The 19,835-nt window shown below is 35.7% G+C and overlaps 3 protein-coding genes across 10 annotated transcripts; 2 read left to right on the top strand and 1 right to left on the bottom strand.

The window, feature by feature from the left end:
- Positions 1-167: 167 nt before the first annotated feature.
- Positions 168-4,859, top strand: LOC113495725 (protein DDI1 homolog 2). Of its 4 annotated transcripts, XM_026874630.1 has the most exons (10): positions 172-624; positions 868-1,071; positions 1,148-1,214; positions 1,292-1,450; positions 1,716-1,814; positions 2,426-2,588; positions 2,974-3,163; positions 3,871-3,954; positions 4,104-4,198; positions 4,311-4,859. In XM_026874630.1, exons 1-10 carry the CDS (start codon positions 363-365, stop codon positions 4,389-4,391), a joined length of 1,404 nt encoding a protein of 467 aa, XP_026730431.1. In that variant the 5' UTR covers positions 172-362; the 3' UTR covers positions 4,392-4,859. The 4 variants fall into 4 exon arrangements, 3 of the variants coding, with proteins under 3 accessions (XP_026730434.1, XP_026730431.1, XP_026730433.1); XM_026874633.1 differs by lacking the exon at positions 1,148-1,214 and having other exon boundaries at positions 168-624; positions 1,321-1,450; XR_003400752.1 differs by lacking the exons at positions 4,104-4,198; positions 4,311-4,859 and adding an exon at positions 3,302-3,525 and having other exon boundaries at positions 171-624; positions 3,871-3,947.
- Positions 4,860-6,679: 1,820 nt separating this feature from the next.
- Positions 6,680-19,757, bottom strand: LOC113495722 (breast cancer anti-estrogen resistance protein 3). Of its 5 annotated transcripts, XM_026874626.1 has the most exons (6): positions 10,406-10,595; positions 9,696-9,923; positions 8,611-9,605; positions 8,369-8,537; positions 8,114-8,291; positions 6,680-7,990 (listed from the first exon to the last, which is right to left on the bottom strand). In XM_026874626.1, exons 1-6 carry the CDS (start codon positions 10,406-10,408, stop codon positions 7,629-7,631), a joined length of 1,935 nt encoding a protein of 644 aa, XP_026730427.1. In that variant the 5' UTR covers positions 10,409-10,595; the 3' UTR covers positions 6,680-7,628. The 5 variants fall into 5 exon arrangements, with proteins under 5 accessions (XP_026730427.1, XP_026730426.1, XP_026730425.1 ...); XM_026874625.1 differs by having other exon boundaries at positions 8,611-9,923; positions 10,406-10,597; XM_026874624.1 differs by having other exon boundaries at positions 6,680-8,291; positions 10,406-10,597.
- LOC113495720 (alpha-mannosidase 2-like) lies at positions 12,309-17,751 on the top strand. Its single transcript, XM_026874620.1, has 6 exons — positions 12,309-12,721; positions 12,841-13,634; positions 13,716-13,808; positions 13,883-14,077; positions 14,154-14,265; positions 14,438-17,751. Exons 1-6 carry the CDS (start codon positions 12,583-12,585, stop codon positions 17,104-17,106), a joined length of 4,002 nt encoding a protein of 1,333 aa, XP_026730421.1. The 5' UTR covers positions 12,309-12,582; the 3' UTR covers positions 17,107-17,751.
- Positions 19,758-19,835: the final 78 nt, after the last annotated feature.

Raw genomic sequence — 19,835 nt, 5'->3', positions numbered from 1 at the left:
CTTATTTGATTGTAGTTAAATCAAAATCAAGTAGATTTTTTTAGTAAATTTATTCTCACTATAAAATACCGTTAACTTGGTACTAACATATAAGGCTCACCAGCTACAACCCTAGCTCCGATTTCGAGTCCCCCTTTGTGAATACCTACCTCATAATTTTATTTATCGCAGGGAACCGTTCCAACTTTCATTATTATTTATTTGTGCTTGTGTTAGTGTACACACAAAACGAGTGTATTCGGGGGGCGTATACAAAATTTAAAATGTTTTGGACAGTCATCCCAGAAGTATAACTCAAACAACACGTATTTACCTCGCTGAACTCAACTCGTCCAAAGTCGGCTCATCATCCTATTTTCACAATGAAAGTCACAGTTACAACTCTGAACGATGAGATCTTCATCTTGGACGTCTCTGAAGATTTGGAGTTGGAGAATTTTAAAGCATTTTGTGAAATAGAATCCGGGTTCCCTGCGAACGACATCATCCTGAATTACAATGGCAAGCCGCTTTTGGACGATAAAAAATCTCTGAAAGAGCACGGCGTTCACGACGGGGACGTTATCGTGCTCATACACATGCTGCAGACTGCCTCAAACCTCAACCAAAATGATTCCAGTCAAGGTATGTGCACCACTATTTTCACTGTGCATTAAAGTTGCATTGTCATGCCTATTGTCACTGATGACACAAGGCCAAATTTTGACAAACTTCTTACTGGCGACATGCAAACAATGAGATCTGAAATTTTGATTTAAAAAAAAATTATGACATGAGGTGTCAAGCCATCAGATTTTTTTTTAAATTTGAGTGGTAGATTTCGTTTTTTTTTACAAAAATATAATAAAAACATCATCTTGCTTGTAGCTTTGCCAACAGGCTTAGCAAATTTAGACTTCAGCAACATCAGGGTACCAACAGGGGCTAGCACTTCAATGGCAGCAAGGAACCCACCAGTTGAAGAGGACCCACGCATCATCAGGGAGATGTTTTTAGCTAATCCAGACCAGCTTGCCTTGCTCAAGCAAAACAATCCAAGATTAGCTGATGCTCTACTCAGCGGAAACCTTGGTATGTGAACAATTACTAACCATTTTTCTAACAAATGTAAACATTATTTTGTAAATTTCAATCTTATGTTTCATAGATACATTTGCTTCTGTGCTTCGCGAACAAATTTTAGCTAGGACTGAACGCCAGCAACAGCGTATAAGGTGAAAAATATTGGTCATTTTATAAATGGGATAATGTATTCAGTGGGACACAACTTACAAAGGTACACTATTCACAGGATGATGAATTCAGATCCATTTGATACAGAGGCTCAAAGAATGATTGCTGAGGAGATTCGGCAGAAGAACATTGAAGCAAACATGGAGGCAGCCATGGAGTACAACCCTGAAACTTTCGGCACTGTAGTCATGCTTTACATCAACTGCCACGTCAATGGGTGAGGGTTACTCTTTACCTTCTATTCTTCTGTAAAACTTAATCCTAAAAAAATGGTTAATGGTAATGTTTAAACACATTTTACACTTGTCTATTAGTAAAGTTAATATTTAATTATGTAACTGGTTGGAGTAAAATAGAGAAAATCCGGTTGGTTACTGATCTAACCTAAGTCCTTTAACAAAGATGTGAGAAAAATACCATGTTTGTTACATGTAGTATTATGAAGCTGGTAATTTATTATTACTTGATTTTATTTGTTTTAGATTTCCAGTAAAAGCCTTCATAGACTCTGGTGCGCAGACAACTATAATGTCTGCCGCTTGTGCTGAGCGCTGTAACATAATGCGGCTGGTTGACACAAGGTAACTACAGTGTGCTTGGATGTATCATTTTTTTCCCTTAAATTGGCAAAACTCTCTTCTGCAGTTGTGTAAAGGTAATTTTTGAGAATTATATTGCTAAGAGATGTGATGTCCAAATTCAGTATAATCATAAATTTGCCTGACCATATACTTTTTAACTGGTAAGTAGTGTATCTAGCCTTAAAGATTACCATAAGTCAAGGTTGTGATACATCTAATATGGATGCCTTTAAAACATGTAAAATTTTGGCTATGTGAATAAAAATGACATTTATTCAAGAACAATGGTCGGAAAAATAGATCTTTTATTCATGTAATGTAAATATGATGCTTTAGATTTCTTCTAGAAAATCTCTTGATCAATATTTGAAATTCTTTAAATTATTCTCCATGTCAGTACAGAAGGCCATAAAAGAAACAGTTGCCTTTGGATTTGTTCTATAAATACACTGTTGACTAGTCTATTTAATATTTACAGATAATTTACAAAGGATTCAACAATTAAACCCAATTTACAACCAGTTTTAGTTAATAAAATAGGACCAACTTGCAAAGTCATTTAAATATTTTCTTTGTATGTTTTCATGCATCCATGCTTGTTTGATTGCTAGATGGGCAGGCATAGCTAAAGGCGTCGGCGTCCAGAGGATTATCGGAAGAATTCACATGGTCCAAATGAGAATCGAAAAGGACTTCCTCACCACATCATTCTCTGTGCTTGAAGAACAACCTATGGACATGCTCCTTGGTTTAGACATGCTCAAGAGACATCAAGTAAGTTTTAAATGGTTCTTAATACTTAAGCTGAATTATTTTTTAACTTATATTGAAACTTATTACTTTTTCTAGTCATTACAATAGATGCTTGAATGAGTACACCATTCCTTTTTTAGGTTTTAATTATTTGCATGGAAAATACATTGTATAAAAGCACATTTTTCTAAAATTTGCTATTTGCCAAAACAAAACCGTTTACGTTTATTTTGTTATTTATGCCTATTTTACAACATTAAAAACTAGCCTAACCGATGATATTCTGTTAATTAATCTGCAAAGAGCTTCTCATTGGTGTAAAATTCATTAATTTTCTAAGATCATTGTGATTGTAAATAAATGCAGTGAATCTGAGTCTAATGTATGTTTTGACGTGTTACGCCAGTGTAACATAGATTTGAAGCGGAACGTGCTTCGTATCGGCACGACGGGCACGGAGACGCCGTTCCTGCCGGAGTCGGAGCTGCCCGAGTGCGCGCGCCTTTCCGGTTACTCCGAGGACGAGATCGTCAACCAGTCCATGAGAGACCACGAGGAACGACAAGTCAAAGAAGCTATGGAGAAGTCTAAACAAGGTGGGCGTGCCAAAAAGAAATAACACACACATCTATCAATTGTGTTGAACCTGTTATTCGTTTTGCAACGTAATAAACATAGTAACGTATTATTTAAAACAATAAAAATAGTAAAACTAATCCCTTGTTTCTGTGTAGTTGATTGCATGCGCGGTGTAGCTAAACTGCTTGTCGGTAATGCGTGCATATTTGTCGGGAAAGTCGGGTCAGTGAATGGAAACGGTAATGAAACTGACAAGTTAAGAAACTAAACGAAACAAGGGGGTCTAGCTCCGCAGTGCATGGGGGTCTATTATTATTATCTCTGTCAAGCGCTTTGAGGATGTTCACGGCAAATATTGCCATGGTTTATCACGATCTTGGTATGTTTAAAAACTTGCATTTCTTGACATTATTTCACAAACCATAGTCTCCGATCATATAAATTTTATAATCAGTCATATGAAACTGTTGAATAATAGTTATTTGCGATTGTAAAGTGTTAGTTTTAGTAGTAACTTAAAGTAACTTTCATACGTTTTTAATTACTTAAATCGCATACATGACCACTAGCACATTTTCTATTTACGAATCATGAGACTGAAAAAAATGGTAGATAAGTAGACTGGTTTATTATTATAGCGTGCAAATGTATAGTCAGCAAATTGTATTTAGCACTGGATTGGTAATAATAATTGCAATTATGTAACATATTTAAAATTGAACAGAGTCTGGCGGCAACCAGCGTATTAGACCGACGTCTAGCGGCCAATCGACCTCAGTGCCTATGCAAATCAATAACCAGAGAATGGGTATGTATGATAGGTAGACACAAACCTAGCTAATTAATTATTAGGTATCCCTAGCTCGTAGATTAGTACAATTATATTACACTGGTCTATCGATCCAAGTGTAAGTCAAACAAAAATGTGAATGTTAAGAATGATTTTATCTTTTGCAGTGCTTGGTGATCCCAGCCAGACCATTTTGCCGAACGACCAGTTTGGAGAGACAGAAGTGGAAGAAATAGTTTCCCTTGGTTTCACCAGAGAACAGGTGCGGTTTGGACTTTGTATATCATCGTGATGCGTCATTTTAACACGATAACATGTTGCGAAGTTTTTTATCATAATTTTTCACCATGACTTGTATTTGTTATTCTTTTCAGGCTATCGTCGAACTCAGACGCTTCAACGGAGATAAGACTCAAGCGACTGTGGCGCTTTTTGCTAAATCACTGAAATTTTAACATTTGCTGAAAGCAATGAATACCAGAGACTGTCAAACTATGACATAACATATTACCGAATCAAAATAGACATTTAAGTTTGCAAAACATCGCATCTATCTGGAAATTGGTGGAGGTGATAAACACATCATTGTAAAAGAAAGCTGTCGTCAGAAACCAAATGTTTTTGCAAAAATAGGTGAGACATAAATTGTAGATCATACCATTATCTAAAAATTTCTTTACGGATCACTGTTTCAGTGATATCGCTCGATATATATCTCTCACGTATTACCGCACCACCATTATAAACTCTTCTTTTCTTTATATTATAAACTTTCTACTTTGAAAACCTCAATAAAATAATGTATAAATATATACAATTAATAATATGCTTCATACTCTGCCTCACTCAACGCTTACCCAATAAGTAATATTTTCAATCCTTGACATCGCGATATCTTCAAAATGCAATGATGATCCCAAAAAGTAACTATGACAATATTTTGTTGACACCTACAGACTATTTTTTTTTTACTATTTATAGTTATGACCTCACCAATTACCAGCTCCATGCGAATTATTGCAAACTAAACATTTAATTCTTCTATTATGTCTGGACTAATATTGGCGATTTTTAATAAAAAAACACGAAAAAATCTATTTACAATAAGACAAAAATTTTAATATAATTTTTGATCATAGTAAACAAATTTACCATTATATGATATGTTTATTTTGAATGTATTCAAAATTTATATTTTTGTTAATAGCATTTTTATGTAGTTAAGGTACCTTATACATTAGTCTGTTGTGGAAATTGATTTAAGAGCTATCATCTCTCTTCTTACAACACTAGAACCGACGCTTCGCGTTACTGGCTGCTTGTAAGCTGCGGTTATTGCATTTCCAGACGTAGCGTAGCGTGTGGAATTATAATTGAGGTTTTAAAAAGTAACGGTGTAATTTTCGCTTTCTTTTTCAAATATTTGGGTCTGCCCCAGTCTTATTGCATACATGTACTGATTACTTAGGAGTAATTCTAGTGAATACAGTGTAGCTCGGTATCTCTCGATGAGACTGTTTATCTGGCACGTCGTTTGGCATGGAAGGGTCTTGCCATCAAAATGGATTCTCACTAGTCCACGGACCAACCTACGCATAACCTATATGATCAATTGTTTTATGAGGTTTTTACACAACCGCGAGCCCCTCCATCCTACGTGGAATAAGCGTATATTTTAATCATATAGTTTTAGTAGTATTTATACTTTTTTAAAGATAAGTTCAATGGCGACGAGCCTGAAAATTATTTAGAAACACCTAAGAGCCCACTTTTAAATCATCAATTAACTTTTAATTTGGTGGTTTGACATATTTTCTATATAAAAGCTGTCGAATCGTCAAGCATATTCACCGAATAAAAGTTATTTGGCGATTTTAAACTCGACCCTAATACGAAACGAATCTGTTCAAATCTATCTAATATACCAATGTAAAGCAGGATTTTATATAAGACCACAATATCACTATTTTAACGAGGGATCCTACCGACACTGAAACACCTCTTAAGGTAATATTATTATGTATGTACAACTATAATTATATTACTGTACCGGTAGGCCCTGAACATCCTCAAGTAGTCGTGTTTTTTAAAGACTTGACCAATCCGTCTTCGTGCTACCATACAGATGTTAGCTTTCATTTTATAAATATTTTAGTGCAATTCTCAGAGATAATAGTCTTGTGTTAATGTTATCCCGACTAGCTATTTTAAGGCGTGTTAGTTAAACATAGGTAATCATGTTGATAATAATTAATATTAATCTAGATACCTAGAGAAGAAGTACAGGAGAATTAAATTGATTAATGCGTAGCGTTTTCAATCTACAAAATAGATTTAGATTTTAATAATGTTGGCTTTTTAATAGTTGTATAATATTTGGGACTATTGTTTCTGAGATACTAGTTTTACATGAGTCTGGCTTCTTGCGACTTAAACCCTGTTTATCTAACGTAGTTCTTCACTTTTTTATTCTCGGGGTCACCAATGAATTTATACGGATTTTAAGTAACCAGTTCATATTTTGAACATTATTTAATATTTTATGTATTTTAAGTTGAAATTTTGTATGATTTCATGATTAAAGTGATAAATAAAAGCAATGTGTTTTTAATCGTGTGTTTTTTCTGATTTAATCATTTTTGCGAGACATTAAATATTTTAGAAAAGAAAAAGTTTACTATTATCAACATGGCCTACTTTAATAGGGCACTAGTTTTATCGAGGTATATTAAAATAAAATACATTTTTTCCAGTAGTATATGTTTATGCATTAAATATAAATTGTAATAAAACTATTTGAGATCAAAAATAAGGTACACGTCGTTCATAAAGTTACTGTTACGAGTATTCATATTTATTGCAATATTTGTGAGCCTTCACATACTATGCACTTGACTAGGTCGGTACTATACACCAATTCTTATATGAAAGCTAATTCAGACGATACGAGAAATAAAGCGAGTTGTGATACATTGCCGGCGATGTTATACTACTTCACGACCACAGTACGACCTAAAGAAAGCAATAGTTCTATTAAGTAGTAATATTGTAACGACTGGCCTGTTGGTCTAGTGGTTAGTGACTCTGACTGCTGTACCGAAGGTCGTGGGTTTCATTTCCACCTAGGACCAATGTATGTGTGATGAACACGATCATTTGTTCTGTGTCTGGGTGTAATTTATCGATATCATGTATGAATTTAGAAATATATAAGTATTTTTATCAATTATTGTCCAATACAAGGTTTGCTTAGTTTGTGACTAGATGGCGTTGTATGAAAGTTGTAGACAAAAATATGGTTGTGGTGATGTGTGACAGCGCAATACCAGTAAGTCGTGGTGGCAGGCCGCCTGACCCATAGATTATACACTAATACTAGCCTGACCTGCACAGCTCCGCAATGTAATTCAACTCGATCGCTATATCTCGCATTGCCTCAAAAAGCCCTAACTATAGTATGGGCAGTGCAAAATTATAACAATTGTTTTTGTACTATACATACTTACATATTACGACAAAACTGTTTTCTTATAAAAACAAAAATTATAAAATATTCGCGTTGTCGATATTGCTTCAGTGTAAATAATGAGCAAAGTACCTATCTTAATTATCCAATATTCATGTTCCTACGCATACACAATAACTTGTAAATTGGCGTTTCTGTGATATGGTAAACTGTTCTAAAAATACGGTTAAACAATGTCGTCTGCGTCGGGAGGTTGGTTTGCTAGTTTGTTAGCCATGGCTGTCAGAATATCCGTTAAACGGGCGAATCTTTGGTTCGGGGTGGTGAGAGCGCCTCTCTCGCCCCACAGGAAGTTAATATGGAACTCAGTTCTGAATAACTCGAGCAGGGTCGGGTCCAAGACTGGTCCTAAGGAAGACATCTCCTGCACAACGGTTCTGGCGTTCCGTTTGAACATGTCTATCTGGTTGGGGAAGTGTCGGGCCGCGTCCAAGTGGGCTGCCGTAGCGTTGAAGTCGAACTCTAGACTGTTCATCAGGCTGAACGAGAACGTGTCGTCTGGCTGCAAAAGGCCGCCGCCTTCGCCGTCTGTATGTAGATGAAAAGACAGATAATGAGACCTATGTATATTTATAGGAAAATAAAAGTTAGGACTGATAACCATGTATTTCAAAAATCCTAACCAGAGATACTTATTCAAAAGTATATTACCAAATAAATGGAAGCACAGCACTGCTGGAAGAATGTTCGGTGTAGTCGTATTTGGAGGCAAAGGATTTGTTCCTTCATTCATACTTTTGAAACACGGCCTTAGTTTAGCTTCGAACATAAACGCGTTGTCTGTATAGACGCGTCTTAAGATATTCCAGGCGTTATCCAAGCACTCCACCTGTGGAAAAAAATATTAAATCAATACAAAAATTAATACTATGGTAATAAAGTTAATGTACTTAGTCAGTGTCGTACCTGAGGCATGCACAGCCCAAACATAATAGCAGAGAACCCGTAGAGATTACCCAAAGCGGTCTTTGTCTCAACTGCTAGAAGTATCCAGTCGTTAATTGTGTCAGCTCGCTGTCTGTCCGTTTGGCAAGTCAATATTGTTACTGCTATGAGAAGGCGAAACGTCTCGATCCTAGAAAAAATAAAGACATTAAATAAATCTTACTGATGATACTACCTAAGATGTCTTTCACTACACAACGAACCTTTCTATAACATCTAAACGCAGCGGTCGACCTTGCGGCAGGAACAAGAGCTCCAGTCCAGAAGCGGTTTTGTCCAGACCTTCGATTTGTATTGCATTGTCGAACATAAAATACAAATCCACTTTTGTCATGTGATTCGATAAAATCCTCGGGCCGGAAGTACGTAACAGAAGCTTGATGGTATGCAGCGTTTCAGACTCCAGAGGTTTAGTTAACCCCATCGGTATGATTTGCGACTGAAAATTTTCCAAATTAATTCTAGATTCCACCACGTAGTCAATGTTTTCGGTCTGCAATAACTTGGCCTCGGTGAGCTCGTAATCGAATTGCTGTTTAATTGTCGGAGTCACTAAATTATAATCTGATTCCATTCTTGACTTATTAGGGTCACTGTGAGCAGAACTTTGTGTAGAATCTCCAGATCCATTGCCAGAATCTGATCCTGAAACTTGGTACAGTCGCTGTAGCTCTAATCTTCTTTCTTCGGCTTTGGGTCCATCGTATCTCGCTGGTTTGGCAGGTGGGCTAGTCGGGAGGTTGGCATCCCAAGTGTTGGAATTGTTATAAGAATCGCTACAAAAGCTTTTCCCTAGCTTACTAGTCTGACTTTGAATGACACCGTCGGCACTTGCACTTTTGCCGTGAGTGACATGCTGTCCCATATCAATAGGAGTTAGAGAGTGAGATCGTTGTTTTTTGAAAGGCAATCGCAGCTGCATTCCAGGCTTAGCCGCGAAGTGGCTGTACAGACTGTAGGGGTTACCGTATGATCCGTCTGTAACCGGGGACACGACGGAACTGATGTCATCGTTCTGAATATAGTTGGTAAGAGGCGTCACGCGATTAGCCGGGTACTGGATTCTCGCTCCAGAAGCTGCTGAAATTGGCTTTCCGGAACCGACGTATGAGGTGATGAGGTCTGCCACAGTGTCGTAGGCTTCATCTTCGAATTGGTACTGGTGTCTCTCGTATACAGTGTCAGGGTGCACCACGATCTGAAAAAAAACATATTTTATGACTATGGCTATTCTATTGGTGGTGACAGAAACCCTAAGGGCAATAGCAAGAACGCATTGAAGACTTGCCCGTTGTATTACAAAATGTAAGTGTTGTCCATTTGACCGGCAGCTTAACACGTAATTATCGGGCTGTGAAGACGAGTCCCTGACCAAGAACTCTCGATCCTGCTGCAGCAGGGTTTCGGCCGCAGTCCTGCTCAGCGCGCCGTGGTACCATCCATGAGAAATTATTTGATCAGATGGCAACGAAAACTCCCACTCCAACAGACCAGACGAGCTCATAGAACTTGGATCCTTAAAAAGAAAAAAAGTTTCAATGTCAGCTGTTATTACTTTGATTTAAGGACTAGATTCACTAATTTGCTGAATGGTTTTTTTATTTTTTTAAGTTTTTTCAATATAAAAATTAGCAAGAGTAAAATAAATACCTAAGTATCTACACATTTATTTTTCTTAAAATAAATGACACATTTTTTATCGTATCTACACGAAACTAGGTGCTTACTATATATATTATTTTATTTTGCCTTCCACAGTTATATCATACCAACATATTATTATTTTAATTCCACACGCGTCGATCGCAGAGTTTAATCACATCAGTAATCAGATGCAAATGCAAATAAGATTATCACTATGTTTACATGTACGACACCCATTTTCTATACACACCACGTAACAAGAATGAAAACAACAATAAATTGCTCGCATAATGTATAAAGAATTCGCAATAACATGTATAAAGTGAAAATATAAGTTAGCGACGTTTTACTTACCATGTTTTATGTCAAACTAAACAACATTTGTTTGGGTAAAACTGTAGGGTAAAGCCGGCGTTCGCCCCTTATAGGGCCGATCGATAGAAACACCCGCCCGTTTGTAACTTTATGTTGGTAGCAAGTCGTAGCTAACTTCGTGCCATACAGTCGCGCATGCGATTTGATCAGTGACTTAGGAGACTACATTTTAAAATTGTCATAAGTTTTCTTACCAAACTTGTATTTATTTCAATGAAAATAAGTTTAGGAGAGACAAAAATAGGTATCGTAAAATAGTTCTTATACAACAAGTTTATTTTTAAAATATCGCTTCTCTACATGGGATTAAACAACTTTCTCCAAGAAAGTTTAGTCTATCTAAATCAGCTGATTACAGTTTTGTATGGAAGACCTAGTTTATGATGCAGTCAGGGGCCTGATGAGCTGAGAAAGCCATTAGGGCGGCAAAGCTTGGTAGTTCTTGTTTTTAATAGTGTTCTTAGAACCCATTTAGAAACCCGAAAAATGTGATTAGGTACTTTTTTCACTTAATTACATCACTGATAAATCAATAACAAGATCAAATAGGAAAGGTAGATTACACATTACAAATATATAAAATCTCAATCGGGTGGTATGTGTCTCATGGTCGCGCATATTGGGAGCCTGGCTCAGCATGTACTAGGTACCTTTTGTATGACTTCTTCCGCATTGGGTTGACTGGACTGGATTGGTCTTTTACTGAATATAACCCACACATGTTCCTTCCTTTGCCGTTCAGGTACAGGGCCCACGGTAACCCTTTCGGTCAATCCCGCTGCAGCAGAATACGTGACGCTGGTTCATAAAAACGAATCAAACTTTGTGAAATTGTCCGATGTTCACTCAGTTAATACAAGGAACAAACATAATTTAGCCGTACATGCTACTCGTCTCCATAGAGTAAGCAACTCGTTCATGGGTCAATGTATACGTTTCTACAACAAGCTTCCCATTCATGTTCGTAAGCTACCGACTAGGAGATTTAAAACTTTTATTAAATTAAAACTATCCGGAAAAGGATATTACAAAATATCCGATTATGTAAATGATAAAAACGCTTGGGATTGAACTGCTCGCTTATACAGCTATAATTATTTGTGTTTATAATTGTTGACATGTTTTGTGCTTTTGCATATAATCTTTTACAGTTTTGACATTTTTTGTGCTTTTGCATGAATTTATTTTTACTAATATTAATTATTATTTAATCCAATATGCAACTTATTTGCGGTTTTTTTTTTATCTTTTCCAACATATATTTATATTTGTAAGTATAAACCTTATGCAGGTATATTATTATCCATTCCATTGAAATACTCTGCATTAGTTTATACACTTTACTCATATTTTAAAACTGTCTGGACTTTAAAAGAGACTACGACCCCATGAGTTTGTTTCGACATTTCTTCTCAGGGTAGTCAGATAGGAAATGTCGGCTCCAGCGTTCTTATAAAAAGACATGTAAAAGTGATGAAATATCCTATTTGCAGAATAAATGATTTCATTTCATTTCATTTCATTTCATTTCATGGTTTATTTTGTTGATTCCGGTAGTGTCACACGGATGTCCAGAATTGTGTGGTGAGTTTCAGAACAAAGTAGGAAGTAGGTGCTCACAAATAAAAGAGAGTCTATTTTTTACTTAATCGGTAGATTAGTGCTAGTACACCTAATTAAAAATAAAACTATCATGAACATTATTCTGTATTTCAATACTTCTCATTTTAAATATCGACGCATAAGTTATTGAATCTTGATTTATTTTGATTAAATGGCCTAAAAAATGGTTTTCGACAGCTACTTTCTGACTACAGTAAATCAATCATCTGAATTCCAAACGTCGACATCTGATAGCCGTACGATTCATCTCAAACACATACTTCATTACGTATCTACCCAATACATTATGACCAAATTTCCGAGTACTATTATTTAAACATAGCAATCAACTGTTTTGTTTCAATATGCGACCGTGCCAATCGGTTACAAAATAAGTACCATGTTATGTATAAGCCAAACTCAGAATGAATAAGTACCGAACTTCGACCTCGTTTAAAACATCATGCGGACACATTTTACACAAAAAAATGTTTACAAACAAGAAAGTCGGACTGAACATAACACGACACTGTGGGTAAACAGTGTAATGTTGAATGTATATTTTTCAAACAACACTCATAATGGATACCTCAATTAGTTGTTCAACAGCGATGGTCAGTATAATCCGCGTGTCGTGCGCACCCGTCCTACTAGTACTGCTACTGACAACGAAAGTTACGGGATATGAGAAAAGTAAGTACTACTTGTAATATTCATAAAAAGCAAAATAGATCAATCATATTTAAATGTATTAAAAATAATTAGACAAAAGTGATTCAAATGCTTTCTAATAGTAAAAATTAAACTTTTAGCTTTACGAAAGATCGTACGTAACCAGTCGAAAATGGTCCAAAGGCCGTTTAGTGAAATCAGTGCACCGGAATCAATTTGGAAAAACATGACGAATCAACATTCTCTGCGCTTTAACGAGGCTCTGATTTTTCCGGGAATAGCTCAAATGAAGACAGTTTTCCATAACATGGCAAGGCCTAAAATATCAACGATACTATCGTCACTAGAGACGAGTAAAGGAAAAGCATCATTTTCTAGGATGAAAATATCTAAGCCCGAGTTGCCCACTGAGTTAAGATTAGCGCGAAATACTTTTACTGATCTTAACGTAACCCTACAACCGCCAAAAGATGCACTTGAGAGCTATCGCAATTTGAGTAACATCAAGTTAGCGATCAAAAACTATTACCAAATTCCTACACCATCGAGATTTTTTCCGCCCATAGAGGAACGCGACACGCAAAGCGCTGAACAAAGGGGCGGGAGTAGCAAAGAGAATACCGTTATTATACCTGAATTCCACGACATACCCAAAGATAACGAAAGTCTTCAGGTTAAGGGTATTCTGATTCCAAAGAGCAAAACTCCAACTATAACTGAAACCACAGCTGCTCTTAAAGATACAATACACAGTATTATTGATATTGATGTCGACCCTGAAAATGAGAAGGCAGATTTTTTCATTGAAGGTATGCCTATGGATAGTACCATGTTTAGTTACAATCTAACTACGGATGCCTTTACGTGCTCAATATTAAAAGAAGCTAAGGCCGATATGGATGCGCAAGAAAAGTTTTCACTATTAAACATAGAGGTAAGTTTTCGCATACGTCTTTATGTGCCTTCGTGTAGAGACTTTACTACTATAGGTACCTAATCTATCCTCTTGTTACAGCCTTTCTGGATGACGAAGAAACATTATTGGAATCATATTTTTGATAGGCGCTACGAATCGTTGATGAGAAATCCGAAATGGCCTCCACTTAAGGTAGGTCAATTGCCGACTCGTTGACGTTGGTCATTGTTTTAAAGAGTTTGTAATAAACGATCTCCTTTTCGTAGGTTATACTTGTACCGCGAACACACGTCGATAGTATTTGGAAACGTACATTTGAACAATATCATAAAGAGACTGTTTCAAAGATTTTGTCAAATGTAGTGAAAAAACTTCAATTTTATAGCAAACTCACTTTCAGTTGGAATGAAGTCTCACATTTGAGTCAATGGTGGAAAACGACTACCCACAAAACTCGATCGGTAAGTATTCCACACATTCATTATCTGAATATTCGTTAAATTAGGTACCTAACTTAATTAATTTTCAATTATTCAGGCATTCAGAAAACTATTAAAAATTGGGAAATTGGAGATAACAACTGGATTCTGGGTTGAACCTGATGAGGCGACAACCCATTTATTTGGCTTAGTTCATCAACTTATTGAAGGTAAAAATATGAACCAATTGACTTTCTAATATGACCTATTTCTTTACCACTACTTCTTAGAACTACTAGCTGTAAATCTTTAACTGCCTGATTTATATTACTCACAGCGTAGTGCTTTGTTTATTCAAAGATAGTAAATTAGACAAACCCTCATCCTACATTTTATTTCCAGGACATCAGTGGCTGAAACAACATTTAAATTATACGCCGAAAGTGGCTTGGCTCACTAACAGCGTCTCTCATAGTCCCACCATGGCGTACCTCTTGGCAGCATCGAATATTAATCAACTGGTGTTCACTAATCTGCATTACTCCTGGGAGCAGTTCTTTGCGGAGTATCAGTATAGTGACTTTGTTTGGTTACAGAATTGGGAAGATGAGAAAGTATATCAATCGAGCCTCAACGAGGAGCTGAACAGAATTGGCAATGACCGTTACCCAAAGCATGCCGTATTAACACACTTTCTACAGTTTAATTCAGCCGGATTTAAAGCGTGTGGCCCTAATGGCCCTCTCTGTACATCAGAATTTAATTTTGCAACTTCACATAAAAATCTAGACATCAGCGCCTTCAACGTCAAAGAAAAGGCTGAACTACTTCTTGAACAATATTCTAAAACAGGAACGATTTCGCCACACAATGTTATTATAGCACCTCTTGGCGGTTTGCATCGGTATGAGAAACAATCTGAATTTGATTATCAATACAATAATTACCAAAAAATTGCTGATTTCGTTACAGCTAACAAAGAAATTTACAAAGCAACGATTGAATTTGGCACAGTTAAAGATTACTTCGAAACCATAAAAGAGAAATATAAGAATTTCCACTCCTTAAAAGGAGATTTTCTCAATTTCGCTGACATAAGTTCTGGAAGTCCTGCTTACTGGACAGGATTTTATACGTCAAGACCTTTTACAAAAATATTGTTAAGACGCCTCCAATCTACACTACGAACAACAGAAATACTCTTTTCTTATGCGTTGAATCTCGACGTGTTTCGGGGATCTAACGTCAGCCAAATTTATGAACTACTAATTAAGGCACGAGAAACAGTTGCTCGTTTAGTTGATCGAAATGTTGTCAGTGGAACGGTTACTGCTTACGCCTTAAAATACGTTCATAATCAAATTTTATCCACTGTGAAAGATTGTTGGTACATACAAGAAATATGTGCCAGTTATCTGAGTTTGAAACCTGAGCAACACACAGCATACTTGCAAAAATACGTGTATAGAGATGGTGAATTCATATCCGTGTTTAGAACAGTTTCGCCGGGAGATCAAATTTATGTATTTAACTCGCTAAGTCACGAAAGGACTGAAATAGTAGAAGTTGTAACTAGAAATCCAAATATAAGAATTGTCGATCACAACAAAAAAGACGTTACGATTCAAATAAATCCTGTTTGGAAATATAATTCGGATAATATCGTAAAGATTTCAAGACGGTTCTTTAAAATTAATTTTGCCGTAATGGTACCTCCAATGACGTTAGAATTATTTAAAATAAAAGAGACTTATGATGCTTCACAAAACGCGGCTACAATATATTGCTCATCTTGTATAATTGACGATGTTGTGAGTAACGGATCTATATTTCCGTTCAACATTCAACCAATACAATCAGGTGATATACAACTTGAAAGTTACAAACATCGACTCATATTCGATGAATTCACAGGCTTTATGAAAACCGTAATCGAAAAGGAAACAAACAATGAGAAAATGGTTTTCGTTGATTATGGCGCATTCAAAGACTCGGATGTAAATTCGGGAATGTTTTTGTTCAATACTAATGTTAGTAAACCGCTGCAAGATGTATTGACTGGATATAGATTGGGAATAAAGAAGAAAGTTTTGTTGATCATTTCTGGACTGGTCACAACTGAACTTACTTCTATTTACGGTCGATTGTTGCAACATACAAGTAAAATCTTTAATCTTCTTAGAAGTCCCTTGTCTAATGCTATCCTCATTGAAAGTAAAGTCGATTATGATATTTCGCCAAAGAATCGAGAGTTGGAACTGTTTTTATCGATACAGACGGATATTAGTAATGGTAATCCTCCACAAATTTACACTGATAACAATGGATTTCAATACACTTCTCGAATTTTGAACATCAGTAGACGTATTGAGTCAAACATGTATCCCATTACTAGCATGGCATTTATTCAGGATAGGAGGAGTCGCCTCACGTTTATAACAGACCATGCTCAAGGAGTAACTGCGTTACAAGAAGGTCAATTACTTTTCATGTTAGACAGGAGAGTTCTATTCAACGATGGTCGAGGAACAAACGAAGGTCTAGCAGACAGTACCACGACATGTCACAGAAATTTCATATTATTAGAAAATATTATGGATACGGCTACTAGTTTTAATCGTTATTCACATCAAGAAGAGTTGAAATTACCTAGTCTATCAGCAGTGTATCTTGCCAACACCTTAGACCACCTCTTGGATATATTCCTTATTGACAAAAATCACACCGATCTTTGTTACTACATGTTTCTGCCTTTAGTCAAAACTTCGTTTCCATGTGATGTAGCGATGGTCTCCTTTAGAGTAATATTACACAGAAATAACTTACTCAACTTTATTCCCAACTCAGCTCTAATGACGCTACATCGTCAAAGTTTTTCATGTCAAATTGATACATCAATTAGTCTTCATTGTAACGGAGACACAACATTCTCTCTAAGCAAAATATTACGAAACATTAAGTCAGTTTATCAAACCAACCTCCCCGGTACCACTGACGGTGTACCAGTGTTTAGTTTAAGCCATACCAATTTCCCGCCAATGGAATTGACCACATTACGGATACATTTCTAAACAAACCACGGATTTTGTGTTCCGTGTCAAGAAGTAACGATCACTAGTTTTTTTTAGACTATGGAAACAAAATGTAAATAAATTGACTGAAATGGGACAATACACTTGTAATCTTTTTAAAACCGTTGATGGTTATAAAATTGTTATTAATTTACTTCGCAAAAATACTGCATGCAGGAGGCAAATGCCCGAGCTTAGCTCAGAACCTTTCTAAGTTTCGGGGACTGGTGCGAAGTTCCACTTCCCCAACTGTGGAACTCCTGCTTTTCAATCTGGACTCGTTCGTAGATCCCTAAAGGTAATTAAGACGAGTAAAAATCTGAATTGTGTTTTGTCGGTTCCAATAAAACTACATATTGTTTTAAAAATTATGAATGCGATTAATTTTTCTGTGTCGATATTGCGTGTAGATATTGTAAATCGTGTGAAGAGAATACTAACATAAGTGAAATAAGTAGTGCATTAAGATAGTTAAGGAGTTTGACCTAAAAATAAAATAATTTAAATATGTATTATTTTATTATAATCCATTTCGATCGCAGTGTTGTAAATATCGGTTATCTATTTTGTAAATAAACATAAGCCTATGTAATACTTTCGTTATGTTTTGTATGTTGACCAAATAAATTTCGAGAAACTTATTGATGACATTGTATTATAAGTTCCTAATAAGGTAGGTAAGTAACTCGATGTGACACTTGTGTATTTATTTAACCAACTAAGTGAGATGGTACAGAAATACATTGGTTTCTAAGCATATACAAAAGCCAACAAAGCTGACAGATGCGCCAGCTCATGACTCTGATTCAGGCCGAAACTAGTCGGACAATTCTAGTAAATTAAATACGCGTGAGTAAACTGTTGCCGTATTCAAATATTAATTTTCGTGAGGAATCATCCACATCCTCACGAAAATTAACTACTATGAAATTCAAAACGATTGGGAAACGACAAGATTGATTAGTTTGAATCGAATCTGAATAAGGATAGAGTAATCTTTGCAGTCTCTTTAAAGCAGCTGCAAGACTTACTTTTAAAGACCGCAGTAAGGTTTAGCCGTTTCTATATTTGTGATACTTTTATTGGTCTGTGTACATAAATGATAAATAAAATAAATAAATAAATAAGGCGAAATGGCCCTATTAAACAGGCAATAATATTGTGTGCTAAGATCTAGAGTGCCTTAATACCGAGGGTTTAAATGACTTTTTGAGGTATGTATACCTAAGTTTTGAGGGTTCAAAGCACTGGAGGAAGTCCCAAGTTACCCCACAGGTCGGGTCGACGACCCAGCTCGCTTCCCCTGTCCTGTGCCATTAAGAATGCGCACGGCGGTCGATGTGAATGGTAATTACGATGACGTAAGTATCTATTGATTTTTGCATACACTTAAAGTTTTAATGCCTACTTAGCTACAGTCTCGGTACTTAGCTAGCTATTTCATAAAGATTTGAGGAAGTTTCTGTGCCGAGAATATAATTAAAAAATATTTTTTCATCGAACTATGAATAAATACTAAGCAGAAATTAAAGTTGAATGATCCGATGATTTTATCATTTCGAACTTGAAATTTGTTAGTATTTTTAGTGCAAACTATTCGTATTATTAAAAGTTTAGCCCTAAATACCTATACCTATATTTTATACTCTGTCCGCGATATGTTGACTTTTTGACAGCTCATCAAATTGCCGCTTGACCTGCGACATATTCTTTACTTGTTTGTTTTAACGAATTTTCGATATTTTAATAAAAGTTTCGGGAGTTTATACAATATGAAAGCGTATTCAAAAGGCTCTGGCTGATATAATTGATCAAAACTGTGTCATTTTTTTGTTAATGATACCTACTTTCAAATTTATTTAAAAGTATATATCTAAAAAAAGCCATTTTTTCAATCTATTTTTTAAACGAAAAATTAAGAAAATCGAATGCCACCCTTTTGTTAAGTACCTAAGTAGGTAAAAAAAATTAATTAATGTGTCATAAAAGTCGACTAGAGCAATAGTCAGTATTGTATAATTGTTTTACTGTCTTAATATTTTATGGGAAAATATTTTAAATAAGCTAAACTACATGCATATAAGTATATAAATATACGGTTCATACAAACCCCAAAACAACATGTTTTCCTATTCTGTCCTGACTATTTGTTCGTTTGTTCCGGCTAATCTCTAAAATATTATAAGGAGTAACTAAACAACTATAATTTTAAATAATTAAAATTTCACACGCAAAAAAACAATCTAAGAAAAGCAGTACCTACTAATAAATCTAGCATCGATATCTTTCTGCCCGCCTGGATTAGTCTTAGGATCATGGTATTTGATGTCATCGCAATCTTAATTATACGAGTAGGTACTGGCCGCTGTAGGGCGATTAGCTGACTCATAATACATTCAAAAGGTAGCATGAGTAAAAAAATATGACAAAGTGTCTCGTGGATAAAATAAACAAACTCACCTTTTATCAGGGTAAAATTCAATTCTCGCGCTAGCTTACCACGCTACGTAACACGGTCTCGCTACGTTTCGTTCTAGTTGACAAGACACTTTTCAGAAGAATTCTGAAAGGTTATCACTCAAAGGTACTATTGTGAATTCAATGTAACGGCATTTTATGTATTTGTATTTAATAATCAAAATTTTTGAATGAGTAAAATTTGTCGTGAAACAAATTTTGTTACCATATTTGAGATCTATTTTATCTGTGCAGTTCTTTAAGTGATCACC

This window comes from Trichoplusia ni, chromosome 7, assembly GCF_003590095.1.
Source record: "Trichoplusia ni isolate ovarian cell line Hi5 chromosome 7, tn1, whole genome shotgun sequence".
NCBI lineage: Eukaryota > Metazoa > Arthropoda > Insecta > Lepidoptera > Noctuidae > Trichoplusia > Trichoplusia ni.
The sequence above is the reverse complement of the archived record's forward strand: the minus strand, read 5'-3'. Positions and strand labels throughout refer to the sequence as shown.

Coding starts and splice junctions, on each gene's coding strand:
- LOC113495725 (XM_026874630.1), top strand. CDS start 363: ATGAAAGTCACAGTTACAACTCTGAACGATGAGATCTTCATCTTGGAC. Junction 1,451..1,715: donor ATCAACTGCCACGTCAATGG/GTGAGGGTTACT, acceptor TATTTGTTTTAG/ATTTCCAGTAAAAGCCTTCA. Junction 1,815..2,425: donor ATGCGGCTGGTTGACACAAG/GTAACTACAGTG, acceptor TTTGATTGCTAG/ATGGGCAGGCATAGCTAAAG.
- LOC113495722 (XM_026874622.1), bottom strand. Junction 8,538..8,610: donor CGTTTAGATGTTATAGAAAG/GTTCGTTGTGTA, acceptor TATTTTTTCTAG/GATCGAGACGTTTCGCCTTC. Junction 8,292..8,368: donor TTGGGCTGTGCATGCCTCAG/GTACGACACTGA, acceptor TTTTTTCCACAG/GTGGAGTGCTTGGATAACGC.
- LOC113495720 (XM_026874620.1), top strand. CDS start 12,583: ATGTATATTTTTCAAACAACACTCATAATGGATACCTCAATTAGTTGT. Junction 13,635..13,715: donor TTTCACTATTAAACATAGAG/GTAAGTTTTCGC, acceptor CTCTTGTTACAG/CCTTTCTGGATGACGAAGAA. Junction 14,078..14,153: donor CTACCCACAAAACTCGATCG/GTAAGTATTCCA, acceptor TCAATTATTCAG/GCATTCAGAAAACTATTAAA.